This window comes from Cotesia typhae, unplaced genomic scaffold, assembly GCF_013202065.1.
Source record: "Cotesia typhae breed Kobodo isofemale line unplaced genomic scaffold, CoteBio_Ctyphae contig_119, whole genome shotgun sequence".
Taxonomy (NCBI): Eukaryota; Metazoa; Arthropoda; class Insecta; order Hymenoptera; family Braconidae; genus Cotesia; species Cotesia typhae.
The window spans coordinates 369,857-385,489 of NW_027423712.1; the positions used below are offsets into that span (position 1 = coordinate 369,857).

Here is a 15,633-nt window from a genome sequence, read left to right on the forward strand (position 1 = left end):
AATGTAATACCAGTAGAATTAATTACCAAAATGTATATGAGTTTATTACTAAATAAATCAGCCGTAGTCAAAGAAATTAATATATTTACTTACTTAAATTATTTTTTGTACATAATTTTTTTTTTAATTTATTTTCTATTTATTAACTAAAGTTGTATAATTGTAATGAAAAAATAATTTATAATTAATTGAAACAATCCAGGATGTGTACAGATGAGATCTAGCTTCAGTAAAGTGAAATCATGGATCAATAATTATAATTAGTAATTTTAATATACACAGCGTTTAACATTTATAATTAAAAATCAACTATTTAGCAAATAAATAATTACTGCCCGAATTTTCGTTTATTGGAAGGAGGAGGGAGCCGAAACTTCGCTAATTCAACTTCTGCTTCTGCGAAACTGTCTACATGATAACAAAAGTATTCCGGATTTTTGTATTCCTTGTCTTTGGCTGCGCCAACAGCTCCTACAGCTGCAAAAATAATTTAAAAATTAATTTTTTTATTTTAAAATTTACTTTTCAATAAAAATTACTCACGTTGTGCTGGAACTGCTACACAGTTTTCACTAAGTCCAGCGACGTTCATATTTGGTTTGCTGGGTTCATTTTGATTTGTTTGCTGGCTAAACAATCTAACAGCTAAACTTCTATTCTGTAATAATAAAATATAATTTATTATTAATAAACAAACATTGGTGTCCAAATATGACATTAAAGTTAGCATTTACTTGAACATTTTTTAATTTTTTTTAGCAAAGAAATTTATTATAAAAATGAAGTTAGCCGACATTTTAAAATTTTTAGAAATTTTTTATTGAAAAAATTTCAATTAAATAATTAAAAAAAATTTCACCTGTAAAAAACTTAAAAAACTATAAGTGTAATTTTTTAGAAATATCTTTTTAGTTGTAATTTAATTAATGAAAAAAATCAAATATTTTCAGACGTCTGCTAACTTCAGTGTCATAAATTTGTTCCAAAAAATTGCATATTTAATTTTCTAAAATTTCTACATTAAAATTTTTTTTCTCTTTATTTTTTGCCGTAATTTATGTATTAAAAAAATTTTCAAATATTTGATAATCAATTTTCTTTGTCAAAATAGGTTAAGTTGTCAAAAAAATAGAATATTAAAAAAAATTGAGTTTTAAATAAGTAGTTACCGTGAAACGAAGGGCTCTCACAGATAAAAACATCTCTATACTTGTTAAATGTTTTTTATTATTTACTATTAATTGAGTTTTACTATTAAAACAATGTTAATTGCTCGAGGAGACGCAAAATAGTAATAATAAATTGGTATTGATATATGAGATTTTACAAAACTTATGTAATGAGGCGCTGACAGTCGTCGCAGAGTTTTTCGAACAGCTGATTTATCTAAAAATGGATAAATGTAAGTATTTACAATAATAATTCATATAAATATAAATAATAAAAGTGCAATTTAAACAATTGCGTACCTTTGGTTTAATTAATTAATTAATCATGTAATTTTTTTTTTTAGAAAAAAGTAAATAATGTTGAAGGGCACTCTTAACCTCTGTGATTGATAGTATTTATTTTTCCACTCAATTTTATTTATAAATTAAATAAATAACTATTATTTATTTATTTTATTTGTTTATTAAAATTTTAGACCCTGATTTTACTTTATTTTTTTTATTTATTTATTTAATTCAATGCTTACATATAAATGAATACATAGTAATAATAAAAGTAGTTAAAAAGCAATGAAAATGATAATAATAATAATAATAAGACAGTAAGAATAAGAAAAGTAACGTTGTTTCAAAGCAAAGTCTATCTAAATTATCATCTAGCGACTTTAGTTCATAAAACAAAGAAAAGGAAAAAAAAAAAATATATATATATATATATATATATATATATATATATATATATATATATATATATATATATATATAAATTTGAATATTTAGTAATTTAAACATTTTAGTTATGACAGTTATTTATCATCTTTATCTGCAAAAAACTTGTAACACTTTAATCGAAATTCATTGTAATTGTAATTAATAATCATAAATAAATTTTATAATTTCAGATAAGCCTTGGCAGTATAATGGCTATTTCCGACTGTTAGCTGGTCCAGGATACTATGATAAACCAGAAGGAACAGACCCCGTAGGAAAATTGTGGGGCATCAACAAATATGCGATCGCGTCAGGAATATTTTTTGGATTGGGCGATTCTTTGATCTACACTCAAACTAAGAATGTTCTTGAAACAATAAATTGCTTCGGGTATTACATAGTACCGTTTGTGGGCTTAGCTTCAGCATTTGCCTGCGGAACTTACATTTCAACTGATCTGAGGAAAAAAGATGATAGATGGAATTATGTTGTTGGGGGTGCGTTTTAATTTTCATATTTTATATTTTATATTTTATGTAAATCATTTTTCATAAATTGATAATTAATATTTTCTTCACAGCGCTGTCGTGTATGCCAGTTCTTTATAGCTGGAAGAAGACGGCATCTTTCACTTTCTGGGGTACTGGATTACTGCTTTTCGCTGCTCTGGTGAAAAAAGATTCCATAGTGAACGAGTATAGTTTTCTGAACGTCACAACCCACTACAAGTACGGAAACTATAAGTACGATATGTCGCTTGTTTCAAAAGAGTGGCCAAGAAGACCCATCTAAATTAATTGTATTACTATATTAAAAATAATTAATTAAATAAAGTAAAATCTAGATTTATATTCATGTTTCCGGATTATTGATGAATAGTTACGTAAATTTGTATTAGAATTTCATCATTGTATTTATATGCTGATCATGAGGGTAATAAATGATCTGAAAATTATAGAGAGTATTTTTTATTGATGTGTTATTTACATAATGGTCATGATTGTTATTTAATTTTTAATACTGATGGATTACTTATTTAAGTATTTATGTCAATGTTTCTCCTTTTGTTACCTGCAAAACAAACATTTATATTTATATTAAATTGAGAACAAAAAATCATACTTTAATGAAAAGTTACTTGACAATTTTTTTATTTTTTTCAACAAATTTGTTCAAAAAATTACTTAAAAAAATTTAATTTTTTAATTTACTGTCAATTCTTTTTAATCATAATTTATTTGTTACAAAAATTAAAAAAATAATCAAACATCTACTAAAATATACTCAAAATTAATATAAAAAATTTTTAAAGTATATTGCTGTCACAATAAAATGCATATACTTACGCAAGCTTCAAGATACTCGATTCTACGCTCCAAAGTAGTGAGTTTTTCATTCAAAACAGCGAGACGCGACCTACATGACATGTCTAAAATAAAAAAATCGATAATTATTATTTATTAAATGACACTGAAGTTGAATTATTATAAAAAAAAAATTAAATTAAAAAGTTTTACATGTAAAAATTAATAAAAATTACAAGTGAAAATTTTTAGAAGGACTTTTTTATTGTAATTGATTTATTAAAAAATTTTTTTAAATTAACAGCTGACTAATAACTTCAGTATTATATTATTAAGTGTCTATAAATTAATTGGTATAAATAAAAATAAATTACCAAATGAATTGAGAAAGTCTGTAATTTTTTTAATACTACCAGTAATAACTTCAATGTATTCACGATTTGCCCAGTCTTGTTGAATTTGTTTCTGAAAAGCTTCACGGTGTACAGTTGCCATTATTGATAAATATTGTTAATTTGTTTAATAAAAATTACGCTCACACCCTATTTAATAAATATAAAAATATCAAAGTGTATGTAAAAAATAATTTATGAATGAATAAACAATAATACCCAAACAACTGTCAATTTTTTTGACAGATAGATGTCACTGTTAAAAACTCAAATGATAAATTATCCACACAACAATATCAAAAGTATTTATTGAATAATTAAATAAATAAATTATTTTAATAAAATTAAATTAACAATTTTCGGATGTAAGTGGGTGTTTTTGTTAAATTTTTGATAGTTAAATGTTTAAAAAATTCTCAAGTTACTCCATCTGTCTAGTGTTTTAAAATGTTATTGTTGGAGTTTGGAGTGAAGAACGTGAACGTGAAATGCGTATATAAGAATATACATTTAAATATATGTATATATACGAGAAAAACATATTAATTACGTCAATATTATTGCAATAAAAAAAATTAGAATTGTTAATTGTGATGATTGAAGAAAAAAAAGGAGAAATACGTCACAGCTGACAGCTGTCATAAATGTTTTATTTGTTTATTTATTTTATTTTTGATAAAATAATCTTTTGGAGTACTAATTAAACCGTTTTTATCGCAAACACTGAAATAATCATACATATTTTGAATGATCTTCGATATGTTTTTTAACCCTAATACTTGTAATAATAATAATGATAATAATAGTTTGCTAAAATAATATAATAAATTCCCCGGCAACAGTATGGAGTGAAATAATTATCAATCATCATTTTGCTGGTCATTTGAGTTTACATAAAGTTGAGTTAAAAAGTAAATATTTAACGTGGCACAAATAATAAATCTATTTGATGATTGTAAACATTAAAAATTTTTATTAATAATTTGCCGTTCAGTAAATTCGAGTTAAAGCGACTGATTTCAATTAAATAGATGTTATGATTTTGGGAAGATGCTTATTTTTTAATTCAACACGTTTATTATCTGAGTTTACGAAAATTTCCAACAATAATTATCGGAGAGTTGTTCACACGCAATTATCAGCTAATGCTTATGAATTACAAAGGTACTGTAATTTATTTTATTTTATTTGTTTATAAATTCATTTTTTTTTTTTTTTTTTTTTTGTAATTCAGGTCAAGGTACAGAAAACTGATAGTAAGAATGGCATCAACGTCTCACGGAGATACTAAAGACAAAAAAATAAATTAGCGCTGGAAAAGTCTTCGTATTTATTACAGCATGCTAGTAATCCAGTTGACTGGTATCCCTGGAGTGATGAAGCGCTGGAAAAGGCCAAGAGAGAAGATAAATTGATATTTTTGTCTGTTGGTTACTCGACCTGTCACTGGTGCCATGTTATGGAGAAAGAGTCTTTTGAAAATGATGAGATCGCTGAAATTATGAATAGATATTTTGTTAATATCAAAGTTGATCGTGAAGAACGACCTGATATTGATAAAATATACATGACTTTTGTCCAAGTATGTATTATATAATTTTAAAGAGCGCGGCCAAGGGTTTCAATTGAATTTAAAAATTTTTGATCAAAATAATATTATTTATTTTTTTAGTCGATTTCCGGACACGGTGGATGGCCAATGAGTGTATTTTTAACACCGACGTTGATTCCCATTATGGGTGGTACCTATTTTCCTCCAGTTGATAAATTTGGACAGCCTGGTTTTAAAAAAATTTTACTGAGCATCGCACATAAGGTAATAATTCATTTTCTACTCTAAAAAATTGAAAATTAATGTTTTTTAATATTTTTTAGTGGCTGGAAAATAAGAGCGATTTATTAAAGTCAGGAAGTAAAATTCTTGAGATATTAAAAACATCTGCTGAAAGTAAACAGTCAAGCTTAACCGTAAGTTGATTTTCATTATTAAATTTATTTTTATTAATAATTTATTTGATAATTAATTTAAATCAGGATGTTTATTATTTCATTTATTTTAACATGCAATGTTTCGTCAGTTTTATATTGTAAAATTTTAAGGTACCTGATGATGATATCAGAATAAAACTGACGAAACGTCTCATATTAAAATAAATGAAATAAAAAACATAACATCATTATGGTCTACAATATTCTGATTTAAATTAATTATAGAAGAATTTAGACCTGATTAGAGTAATAATTTATTTTATAACAGGGAAAAAATCCACCACCTAAAGATTGTGGTAAATTGTGCGTTCAACAACTAATACGATCTTACGATCGAGAATTCGGTGGATTTTCCGACGCGCCAAAATTCCCACAGCCGATTAATTTGGAATTGCTGTTCCATATGTATGGTCGTGATGCTAAAGATGAAATGAATCAGGAATGTTTGAGTATGTGTGTACATACTTTGACGAAAATGGCTAATGGTGGAATTCATGATCATGTTGGTCAGGTACAATTGAAACGGATATTATAACAATATAAAAAAATATTTATAATGTTAATTGATTATTTAATTGAAGGGTTTCGCAAGATATTCGGTGGATGGTAAATGGCATGTACCTCATTTTGAAAAAATGTTGTACGATCAAGCACAATTATTACGTTCGTACGCAAACGCTTACATTGTTACAAAAGATAAATTTTTTCTGACGTTGTTGATGATATTGTCACTTATTGTGTCCGAGATCTGCGGCACAAGGTATGTTTAATTTATTAATTAGTTGGTATTTTGATATTGTTTTTATCATTCTTAAATTAAAGGATGGAGGATACTACAGTGCTGAAGATGCTGATTCTTTGCCGACTGCCGAGGCTACCGCTAAGCAAGAAGGTGCTTTTTACGTCTGGACAATGGAAGAAATTGAAACTCATTTGGGGAAAAAAATTCCCGACCGTGATTTGAAACTAAGTGATATTTTTGCGTACCATTTTAATGTAAAAAAAGATGGTAATGTTTCTCAAAGACAAGTAAGTTAAATAATTATACGGCACTTTTTTTCTCATGCATTGATTACTGATTTTTTTTTCAAGGATCCACATGGCGAGTTAACGAATAAAAACGTCTTGATTGTCTTTGGTAGTGTTAAAGATACTGCCGATAAATTTGATTGCAGTGTAGAAGATGTAGAGAAGTATTTAGCGGAAGCTAAACAAATACTTTTTGAAGCACGATCACAGAGACCTCGGCCACACTTGGATGACAAGATAATAACAGCTTGGAATGGTTATTAGCCTAGTCTCTTATTTATAAAAAAAAAAAAATTTATAAACAATTTTTATTTTCTAGGCCTTATGATAAGTGGTTTAGCGTACGCTGGTGTTGCAACTAAAAATAAACAGTACATACAATACGCTGAAGATAATGCTAATTTTATAGAGCGTTATTTGTATGATAAAAAGAATAAAATTTTATTACGAAGTTGTTATCGCGGTGATGGAGACATAATAATGCAATCGTCAGTAACTTTAAAAATTTAATTTCTCCACTAATTTATAAACTGTATTTAAATAAATGATGTTTTTATTTATTATATAGGCAAACTCCAATACATGGTTTTCATGCAGATTACGCGTTTGTAGTTCAAGGACTACTTGATTTATACGAAGCGAATTTAAATACCCACTGGCTCGAGTTTGCTGAAGAATTGCAGGATATTCAGAATAAATTATTTTGGGATGATAAAGACGGTGGTTATTTCAATACGATTAACAACGATAAGAATATAATCCTGAGACTAAAAGACGGTAAAGATTTATTTTATAGAAATATCAAATTAATTATTATCATTGAAATTTAATTAAAAAAATTTTTTCAGAACACGATGGCGCTGAACCTTCAAGTAATTCAGTAGCATGTGGCAATTTATTACGATTAGCGTCTTGTTTAAGCCGCACAGATTACAACAGCAAAGTTGTTGAATTACTTAGTTTCTTTGGTGACACTTTAATGAGAATGCCTATCGCTATTCCTGGATTATGTTGTGCTTTATTGCATTACTGGGACACCACCACTCAGGTTCGTTTCTAAAGTTTATAAACTATCTTGTTGCATTTGAATTAAATTAATAATTTTATTTAAATATCTAGATTTATATTGCCGGTAAAAGAGACGCTAAAGATACTGAGGAATTACTTAACATCATTCGAGATCGTTTGATTCCTGCGAAATTAATCATACTCACAGACCCCGAAGACACTGACTCGGTGTTAATCAGACGAAACGAAGTTGTAAGTAAAATGAAAATGCAGAATGGTCGGGCTACTGCTTACGTATGTAGACATCGCACTTGCTCTCTACCGGTTGTTGAATCAAGGCAGCTTGCTGAACTTATTGATGAGGATAATTGAATTGATTACTTAATGAATATTTTTAATCACAGCGAGTCTAAGACAATAGCTTAAAAAATTACTGATAAGTTATTGATATACTTTTTAACTTTAGAAATAATAAACGTGTTATGGATATTAGTGATATAAATCAAATAAACACACTTGTAGATGTGTACAAAAATTGTAATTAATTAATAAAAGCTTTAAATTAAAATAAATATATCAATTCAATATTTGTGCTATTTTTTCATTGTTTTATAAGCAAATCAAGCGTACAATAAAATTGTATCAAAAATATACTGCTGTAGAAAAAAATAATAGTAATTATAGCTCGTCTTTGTTGGTATTTTTAATTATTAAATTTGGAGCTTTTACTTGACCGATAAATAATGGAATATCACAAAGCTTGTGACGAATGGCAATCATAAATGGACGGTCGACTATAAATTCTTCTGTCTGTACAGCCATTCGCTTAAGTCTAATCTGCACGACTGTAATTTAAATAATGATTAATACTTTATTATTAAATATAATAATTTTATATTTTACCTGTAGCCGCTGCTGCTTCAGATCCTTCTTCATTTATCTCTAAAAACGCTTTCTGTATGACTTTACTGACTTTAACAGGCGTGTCTGTCATACCTGTAAAATCAGCAGTATCTTCGAACATTGCTTTTAGCCCCATCTGAATTAATTAAATTATTAATATGAAATACAATTTAAAAAATAAGGTAAATTTTTGGACTTACATTGGTGAGAACTTTTTGTAAATCTACTGTAGACTCAATCTTAAATTTAGGAACATGTAATATTATTTCGCCGTTATTAGAATCAGCGTTAATTATATAACTCCAGTTGAAATTTTTTTCTGCATAAGACAATCCTTCAACTTCGTAAGGTAAAATTATTATCATTGTTAAATTTTCGTCCTAAAAATATTTTTAAAAATTATTGATACGTTAATTTTAAGTAAGGTATAAAATAGCTTACAGTGTATGGGATTTCGAGAAACCTCGCATTTAAATTAGGTAAATCTCCATGAACAAAGTGGGCCTTTTTAATCATGACTGGTGTAAGTACATGAGCGTTATTTGCAGTGTAAAAAATTTTAGGCGAAGTACGCTGACTGTCAAAGGGATCTTTCCAAAATCCTTTGAAGTAAATGGCATTTATCAAAAACATTTTACTATCCTCAGTAATGTCATCTGGCAATTTAATTAAAATAAATAATTAATCTTAAAATAATTGATTAAATATCTTTAAAAGATAACAAAAAATACCAGGAGTGATAATATCTGTAATTCTGTTATTTGTATTCTCCAAAACCCAATTGTTTATCTGTTTAGCTGATTGCACGTTATCGGATAAATTTATTTTCGTAATTAATAAATTGTAGTAATCCACTCCTAAAGCTATGAATTTATGCACCAGCTCAACATCGTTGTGTACATAAAATGAATTTGCTAAATGCAGCTCGGCTTTGTCAGTTGTCTGATAACAGGAAAGTATTTATAATTAAACAAATAAATAAAGTTATTGAAATATTAAATTGGATACTTACATTTAATATCGATAAGACATTTTTATAATCAGCTTTTAGTTGATCAATATCTTTTATGTATAAATTATTAATCATTTCCTCGGCGGTTTTTCCTCGAGCACCATGAGACAAGAATGACAGAACAACATGAATACTTACTGGAGAGAAAATTATGTTTTCACTTTTATCTTCTGTCACTGCCTATAAAATTATTTATAAAAACGATCATATCTACTTCAGTAATAAAGATAATAGACGTCCGACAATTGTTTCATTTTCTAACAATTAAATTGTTGACATGATAATAGCAGACCTCCATTGCAGTTAAATAAAGTTTAATATTAAAAATTAATTCCGCAGATATATGATAATTTAAAAAAAATTTTTAACTAATAAATCATGGCAAAAAAATTAACATGTAGAAATTTTAAAAAATTAAAAATGCAATTTTTTTAATTATTTTTAGAATAAATTTGTTTGTAAAAAAATAACTTTAATGTCATCTATTTTCAATGATAATCAACAAACCTTAAATAAATTTGAAGTAAATGTATGATAGTCGGGTGCTTCAGCCATTATTGTATAAATAACTAAATTTATCAAAAATATTTTTAATACTCCTTTTAACGAGGCTGTAAATAAAAAAAAAAAAAAAAAAATTATTATTATTATTAAAAAAAAACAATTTAATTAGAAATAAGATTGATAAAATACTTACTTCTATAATTACTTGATAGCATTAATAAAAAAATAATAAATACTCTAAAAAGTAAAACGCAGTACCTAAAATAAAATTGTTTTTCAATCAACAGGTGTATTATTTTTATTCAGATCAATAAAATAATAAATTCATCATTAGATGAATCATCAATCATTTGTAATGATAACGTTCTAGTTCTACTTATTTGTTTACTACTATAATTATTATTTATTATGTTATGTTGATATCGATGGTAAATTAATTCAAGATAATAGCGAATAAAAAATAACATCTGATAAAAAAAAACGACACTAGAGCCTCTACAAATTGCAATTGGAAGTATTTTTTATGGATACATATATATTTATCTAAATGTATGGCCTACGTGACATTTTATTTCAAAGTGTTTCTCTCATTTCATTTTAGTTCAGTTTAACACTTGCACTCGAGCATTATGGATTGTCGTAAATAAAAACAGTTATTATAAATAATAATATCCTCTTTATTTTTAATATTCATCAATAAAATTAATATTTTGATTTTTTTAATCACAAAGAAATTTACGGGCATAAATTATATTTTAAAGAAAGCGTCTGTTAATTTTTTTTTTTAACTCATTATTTTTACGGTGTATATTTTTATTTTGGAGCTAAAATGTCAGTGGTAATAAACAGAGCTACGTCAAAATTATTCCAAAGAGGGATTTATAAAAATTTAATAGATACTGCTATTAAAAAAAACAATTCTGTTATCAGTCACATAAAATTGAATTCAACGAATCAATTTGTCAGGTGAGTTTGTTTTATTTAATTACGCATGAATATTTATTAATTATTTATCACTCATAAATTTAAATCATTGTTTGAAAAAACAATTTTCCGGTTATGATTTTGATTGAAAACAATTTGTCGGATATTTAAATTCTTTTTATTATTTATTTAATATATGTCATTAAAGTTAGCTGTAACTATATAATTTTTTTTAAAAAACAAATTTGTTCTAAAAAATTATTTTTAAAAAATTGCATTTTTTATTTTTTAAAATTTTCACTTTTTAATTTTTATTTTGCCATAATTTATTTGTTATAAAATTCTTAAATATTTGCTAAATTTCATAATACTGAAGTTAGCGGTCAGCTGTAAATTAAAAAAATTTTTTTAACAAATCAATTACAATAAAAAAATGCTTTTTAAAATTTTTACTTGTGATTTTTATTAATTTTTACATGCGAAACTTTTTTTTTTAATAATTTAATTGCTAAAAAATGTTTAATGTCTGTCAACTTCAGTGTTATTAAATTTCCATATTTATTATAATAAAAAAATTGTTTACTCTTGTTTTCAAGAAGTTTTTTTTTTATTATGCTAATTAACTGAAAATAACGATTTCACAACTGACATTTGATTTTTTAGATTCTTATCTAGAGATCTAAAGCGAATAGTTAATTTAAATAAAAATCACTGATGACGTTGTACTATTGTATGCATCTCTATTGAACTTATTTAAATTATAATAATTTTAAGTCTAGCTAGATTGAAATAGAATTGAATGTATAATCTAAATATTAAACTATGAATTTTTTAGATCACCACTATGTCGCATGGCCCACAGTATGGTGCAAACAAATTGGACATCAAGTAAAGATGAAAGTAGAGAAATGATGGCTCTCTGGCCTGACATTGTACGAGATCTCACTGAAGCTGGTCGTCATCTCGAGATTCCTGATGCTACTAAATGGATGGCTAAAGTATTATATATAAATTATTTTATAAAAATATATTTACATCCAATAATAACAATTACTGTATAGGTATTGCAGTACAACGTTCCAAACGGTAAAAAAAATCGTGGATTAGCTCTTGTTTACGCTTATAGAATGCTCGCACCACGCGATCAGCTTACGAAGGAAAATATAAGATTAGCCAGGATTTTAGGATGGTGTACTGAATTGGTAATTTATTAATTATTCAATTTTGTTTGAATAAATTAATAATATTTAAGTTTTTATTCAGCTCCAGGCATTTTTACTAATCGAAGATGATATAATGGACCACTCAGTAACACGTCGAGGTCAACCTTGCTGGTATTTGAATAATAATATCGGATTGAGTGCTATTAATGACGGTATACTTTTGGAACAAACAGTGTATCAGTTGCTACGCACGTATTTTAAAAACCATGAATGTTATTTGGACCTCATAGAAACATTCCATGATGTAAGCTTATTAATAAAATTTATTTTTATAATAAATTATATTTAATTATTGTTTGCTTCAGACGACCATGAAAACTGTAATGGGACAAACATTAGATATGTTATCAACCGAGTTTGGTAAAAGACCGAACTTTAATTTATTTACAATGAATCGCTACAACGCAATTGTTAAATATAAAACAGCTTACTATTCATTTGTGATGCCAATAACATTAGCAATGCACTTTGTAAGTATTTTTAGATGTCAAGACGCCGCATAAAGAGTTTCTACTGTTAAAAAATCAATAATTTTTTTTTTTAAGGCTGGAGTAATAGATCCAGAAATGTACAGACAAGCCAAGACTATTTTATTGGAGATGGGACACTTTTTCCAAGTTCAAGATGACTATCTTAATATTTATGGGGATCCAAGAATAACTGGTAAACAAGGATTAGACATTAAAGAAGGAAAGTGTACGTGGCTAGCAGTCGTGGCTCTTCAACGCGTGACTCCCTCACAGCGTAAAATCTTTGAAGTGAATAATTTATTTCCTTTCTTTTCATTAAACTACAATTATCTCAGTACTTGCTGCTGTGGATAAATTATTTTAGAATAAATATTATTAATATATTCTTTTAAATCCAATAGGAATGTTACGGGATTGATGATGAAGAGAAAGTAGCACAAATAAAACAGTTGTATGACGATTTGGGGCTATCAACAACTTATGCTATTTACGAGGAAGAAAGTTACAATCTCATGAATACTCATATACAACAAATATCACGTGGTCTACCTCATGATTTATTCTTTAAAATACTGTCAAAAATTTATCGCAGGGATGCTTAATTTACTACATTTACGAATTTTATCTTTTTATAGATTATCACATAAATTCCTTTAATCTAAACTTTCCTAAAAAATAAAAAAATACTTTTTTTACTTTTTATGAAATATTATAATGGTGTGATATAAAAAACTGTTTGTAATATGAAAAAAAAAAATTTATTTACTTTAAAATTTTTTAATTAGATCGATTTTTTTCTATTAAAAAAATAAAAAAAGAATTTACTTCTTTGTTGACCTGACTCTGGAGACTTTAGTTTTCCATGGTCGGATTCTCCGAACGTTGTTTCGTATCTTAGACCTCACTATGTGTTTTAATTCACGTCTGGTATTTTTAAAGGACTCATCAGATGTTGACGTTGTTTTGAAAAATTCTTCAGCATCTGTAATAAGTATTTTCAATTAAATTAAATCATTAAGTGATATTTTTTATCAGTAAAAAACATTACCTTTAAATCTTGAATCGTTAATTGTAAAGAAAAAATTTTTCGGCTGCCCAAATTTACCACTAAACTCATTAGTAAATTTATTACTTTTTTTATTTTTCTGTGGGCCATCCTCGTCATCTGACGAGTCGTATTTGAACGGATTTTTGGTTTTTATATTATATTTCACTTTCAACGGCTGAATATCCGTCGCCTTGGCTTTTTCCTCCTCTTGCTCAACTAAAAATAAATATTTTTTATTTTCATCATCAATTGAAAGATTTAAAGAATAAATTTAAATAATTACCCTCAGGTACAGCAGATCCAAACGTTTTTAATAAACTGAACTCTTCTTTCTTCTGTAAGCTCTCAGTTAATTTGTCCGATACAGAGTAAAAAATCTCTTGATTAATAGGAGGAAGTTGAGGCTTTTCATTAGCTTTTTCTTCAGCTTCAGCTTCAATTTCTTTCTTCTTTTTCTTCGATTTTTTCTTCGGCTCAGTTTCATCTTTACTGGCTTTTATTTCATGCTTGTGGTGATCGTCTACAGTCGGGTCGTAGCGCACCATTGTACTCGCTCTGTAAAATATTTATTGATTAAAATATCTATAAAAAAATAATTTTATCAACAAACTTACTTTTTAGCAGGAACATTTTCTGGTTTCGGCAATATTGGCTTTCCTAATATTGCTCCCAAAATTTCCAATTCCTTTTTCTTCTCATGAGCGAGATTATCTTCTTGCTCTTGAACTGGTTCTTCATGTTCATAGTCTTCCTCTTGTTCTTCTTTCTCATTTAGATATTCTTTGTCGATCGTAAATCTTTCATCATTCCCCAAGACTTTACGCTAAATAAAAAAAAAAGTAATTTTTTGAAATTAAATTTTTCTAATAAGTTATAACATTAAAGTTAGCTGTAATTTCACAATTTTTTGAATTTTCTTTAACAAATAAATTATAGCAAAAAAAAAAAAATTATTAAAAAAATGGACTTGTAGAAATTTTAATAAATTAAAAATACAATTTTTTTTTAATTATTTTTTAGAACAAATTTTTTTGTTAAAGAAAATAAAAAAATTGTCAAGTGACAGCTAACTTTAATGTCATTAATAAGTTCAATCTCCATAAATTCACGGACAGTTAACTTTTCATTCAGTGAATCAAAAAAAAAATAAGAAATAATTGTTATTTACCTTAGACTTTTTTATCTGCGAAATATCATAATCACAATCCTCGTCGCCATCCTCAAATAAATTTCTTTTTTCCTTTTTATTACTACTTTCGTCATCTGAGAATATTATTTTTTTATTATTATTACTCGTTTCATCCTGAAAAAATTTTTTTATTTATTGATAAATATAAAAATTAATTTTCAAAGTAAATAAATAACATACCGCGTTGATTTTAAACGCATTTTTTGCTTTCGGCTTCATTTTTTATTAATTATCACAGAGCAAAATTTTTATAATTATTATTTAAACAATTTTAGATAAAAAAACTATTTTTTTTAATTGTTAACTATTTATAAATTGTAGTTTAAAATATTTCAGCGTTATTTTCGATATGACTGAATATAACCTCAAAAACGAAATTAGTCAATTAGAATCCATGTGCGAGAGAACGGCGCGACAGTGACAGTGAAACGTGTGAGTACCTGCAGTAGTCTAAGCAGGAATCTTTTATTTATTTTATTGATTTTAATTGTGGGGTGAAATGACGAAATAATTATGAAAAAAAGAAAATTAATATTTATAGCACGAATGATAGAAATTTTAATATAAAAATAGTATATTGGTGACAAAAAAAAGATGTAAATGAATTTTATAGATTTTTAGGTTAGAAAAATTTGCATTTCATTAATTTGTGACGTAAAATGAAATCTATGATAATTTTTTATTTTTTAGGAATCTAAAAATTAAAATTCATGAAGAAAAAAAAATTTGACAGCTAAAAATCCAACGTGACGTCATCA

The 15,633-nt window shown here is 26.4% G+C and overlaps 7 protein-coding genes across 10 annotated transcripts; 3 read left to right on the top strand and 4 right to left on the bottom strand.

Annotated features, from left to right (window-relative positions):
* Positions 1–64: 64 nt before the first annotated feature.
* Positions 65–1,308, bottom strand: Ndufv3 (NADH:ubiquinone oxidoreductase subunit V3). The gene is made up of 3 exons (XM_074248568.1): positions 1,170–1,308; positions 544–658; positions 65–477 (listed from the first exon to the last, which is right to left on the bottom strand). The coding sequence occupies exons 1-3, from the start codon at positions 1,200–1,202 to the stop codon at positions 329–331; spliced, it is 297 nt and encodes a 98-aa protein (XP_074104669.1). The 5' UTR covers positions 1,203–1,308; the 3' UTR covers positions 65–328.
* On the top strand, positions 1,258–2,835 carry LOC141531053 (uncharacterized). The gene is made up of 3 exons (XM_074248547.1): positions 1,258–1,402; positions 2,072–2,377; positions 2,461–2,835. The coding sequence occupies exons 1-3, from the start codon at positions 1,393–1,395 to the stop codon at positions 2,670–2,672; spliced, it is 528 nt and encodes a 175-aa protein (XP_074104648.1). The 5' UTR covers positions 1,258–1,392; the 3' UTR covers positions 2,673–2,835.
* Positions 2,833–3,813, bottom strand: Hspc300 (haematopoietic stem/progenitor cell protein 300). Of its 3 annotated transcripts, XM_074248589.1 has the most exons (4): positions 3,796–3,813; positions 3,559–3,726; positions 3,227–3,309; positions 2,833–2,951 (listed from the first exon to the last, which is right to left on the bottom strand). In XM_074248589.1, the coding sequence occupies exons 2-4, from the start codon at positions 3,677–3,679 to the stop codon at positions 2,925–2,927; spliced, it is 231 nt and encodes a 76-aa protein (XP_074104690.1). In that variant the 5' UTR covers positions 3,680–3,726; positions 3,796–3,813; the 3' UTR covers positions 2,833–2,924. The 3 variants fall into 3 exon arrangements, with proteins under 3 accessions (XP_074104690.1, XP_074104700.1, XP_074104681.1); XM_074248599.1 differs by lacking the exon at positions 3,796–3,813 and having other exon boundaries at positions 3,598–3,787; XM_074248580.1 differs by lacking the exon at positions 3,796–3,813 and having other exon boundaries at positions 3,559–3,778.
* A 307-nt stretch (positions 3,814–4,120) lies between these two features.
* Positions 4,121–8,174, top strand: LOC141531008 (spermatogenesis-associated protein 20). Its single transcript, XM_074248469.1, is given in 13 exon segments — positions 4,121–4,740; positions 4,811–5,158; positions 5,249–5,392; positions 5,452–5,544; positions 5,834–6,076; positions 6,147–6,270; positions 6,273–6,325; positions 6,388–6,594; positions 6,658–6,850; positions 6,914–7,082; positions 7,163–7,371; positions 7,443–7,642; positions 7,714–8,174. Coding segments are annotated over 12 exon segments (2,019 nt in total). The 5' UTR covers positions 4,121–4,740; positions 4,811–5,035; the 3' UTR covers positions 7,975–8,174.
* Positions 8,119–10,438, bottom strand: LOC141531030 (antichymotrypsin-2-like). Its single transcript, XM_074248503.1, has 8 exons — positions 10,215–10,438; positions 10,025–10,128; positions 9,518–9,697; positions 9,237–9,447; positions 8,947–9,161; positions 8,706–8,885; positions 8,506–8,641; positions 8,119–8,447 (listed from the first exon to the last, which is right to left on the bottom strand). The coding sequence occupies exons 1-8, from the start codon at positions 10,234–10,236 to the stop codon at positions 8,281–8,283; spliced, it is 1,215 nt and encodes a 404-aa protein (XP_074104604.1). The 5' UTR covers positions 10,237–10,438; the 3' UTR covers positions 8,119–8,280.
* A 177-nt stretch (positions 10,439–10,615) lies between these two features.
* On the top strand, positions 10,616–13,419 carry LOC141531021 (farnesyl pyrophosphate synthase-like). Its single transcript, XM_074248491.1, has 7 exons — positions 10,616–10,987; positions 11,781–11,943; positions 12,007–12,147; positions 12,209–12,412; positions 12,474–12,638; positions 12,714–12,926; positions 13,040–13,419. Exons 1-7 carry the CDS (start codon positions 10,851–10,853, stop codon positions 13,238–13,240), a joined length of 1,224 nt encoding a protein of 407 aa, XP_074104592.1. The 5' UTR covers positions 10,616–10,850; the 3' UTR covers positions 13,241–13,419.
* Positions 13,175–15,265, bottom strand: LOC141531038 (uncharacterized). Of its 2 annotated transcripts, none has more exons than XR_012479848.1 (7): positions 15,056–15,265; positions 14,855–14,989; positions 14,301–14,509; positions 13,970–14,241; positions 13,687–13,902; positions 13,405–13,620; positions 13,175–13,306 (listed from the first exon to the last, which is right to left on the bottom strand). XR_012479848.1 is itself a non-coding variant. In XM_074248516.1 (7 exons), the coding sequence occupies exons 1-7, from the start codon at positions 15,092–15,094 to the stop codon at positions 13,297–13,299; spliced, it is 1,038 nt and encodes a 345-aa protein (XP_074104617.1). In that variant the 5' UTR covers positions 15,095–15,265; the 3' UTR covers positions 13,176–13,296. The 2 variants fall into 2 exon arrangements, 1 of the variants encoding a protein (XP_074104617.1); XM_074248516.1 differs by having other exon boundaries at positions 13,176–13,306; positions 13,464–13,620.
* Between the last annotated feature and the right edge of the window lie 368 nt (positions 15,266–15,633).

Coding starts and splice junctions, on each gene's coding strand:
- Ndufv3 (XM_074248568.1), bottom strand. CDS start 1,202: ATGTTTTTATCTGTGAGAGCCCTTCGTTTCACG. Junction 659..1,169: donor TGAGAGCCCTTCGTTTCACG/GTAACTACTTAT, acceptor TTATTATTACAG/AATAGAAGTTTAGCTGTTAG. Junction 478..543: donor TGTAGCAGTTCCAGCACAAC/GTGAGTAATTTT, acceptor TTATTTTTGCAG/CTGTAGGAGCTGTTGGCGCA.
- LOC141531053 (XM_074248547.1), top strand. Junction 2,378..2,460: donor ATGGAATTATGTTGTTGGGG/GTGCGTTTTAAT, acceptor TTTTCTTCACAG/CGCTGTCGTGTATGCCAGTT.
- Hspc300 (XM_074248589.1), bottom strand. CDS start 3,679: ATGGCAACTGTACACCGTGAAGCTTTTCAGAAACAAATTCAACAAGAC. Junction 3,310..3,558: donor AGACTTTCTCAATTCATTTG/GTAATTTATTTT, acceptor TTTTTATTTTAG/ACATGTCATGTAGGTCGCGT. Junction 2,952..3,226: donor TCGAGTATCTTGAAGCTTGC/GTAAGTATATGC, acceptor TTTGTTTTGCAG/GTAACAAAAGGAGAAACATT.
- LOC141531030 (XM_074248503.1), bottom strand. CDS start 10,236: ATGCTATCAAGTAATTATAGAA. Junction 10,129..10,214: donor GCTATCAAGTAATTATAGAA/GTAAGTATTTTA, acceptor TTTTATTTACAG/CCTCGTTAAAAGGAGTATTA. Junction 9,162..9,236: donor TACAGATATTATCACTCCTG/GTATTTTTTGTT, acceptor TTAAATTGCCAG/ATGACATTACTGAGGATAGT.
- LOC141531021 (XM_074248491.1), top strand. CDS start 10,851: ATGTCAGTGGTAATAAACAGAGCTACGTCAAAATTATTCCAAAGAGGG. Junction 11,944..12,006: donor CTACTAAATGGATGGCTAAA/GTATTATATATA, acceptor ATTACTGTATAG/GTATTGCAGTACAACGTTCC. Junction 12,148..12,208: donor TAGGATGGTGTACTGAATTG/GTAATTTATTAA, acceptor GTTTTTATTCAG/CTCCAGGCATTTTTACTAAT.
- LOC141531038 (XM_074248516.1), bottom strand. CDS start 15,094: ATGAAGCCGAAAGCAAAAAATGCGTTTAAAATCAACGCG. Junction 14,990..15,055: donor ATGCGTTTAAAATCAACGCG/GTATGTTATTTA, acceptor AAATTTTTTCAG/GATGAAACGAGTAATAATAA. Junction 13,621..13,686: donor TAACGATTCAAGATTTAAAG/GTAATGTTTTTT, acceptor TACTTATTACAG/ATGCTGAAGAATTTTTCAAA.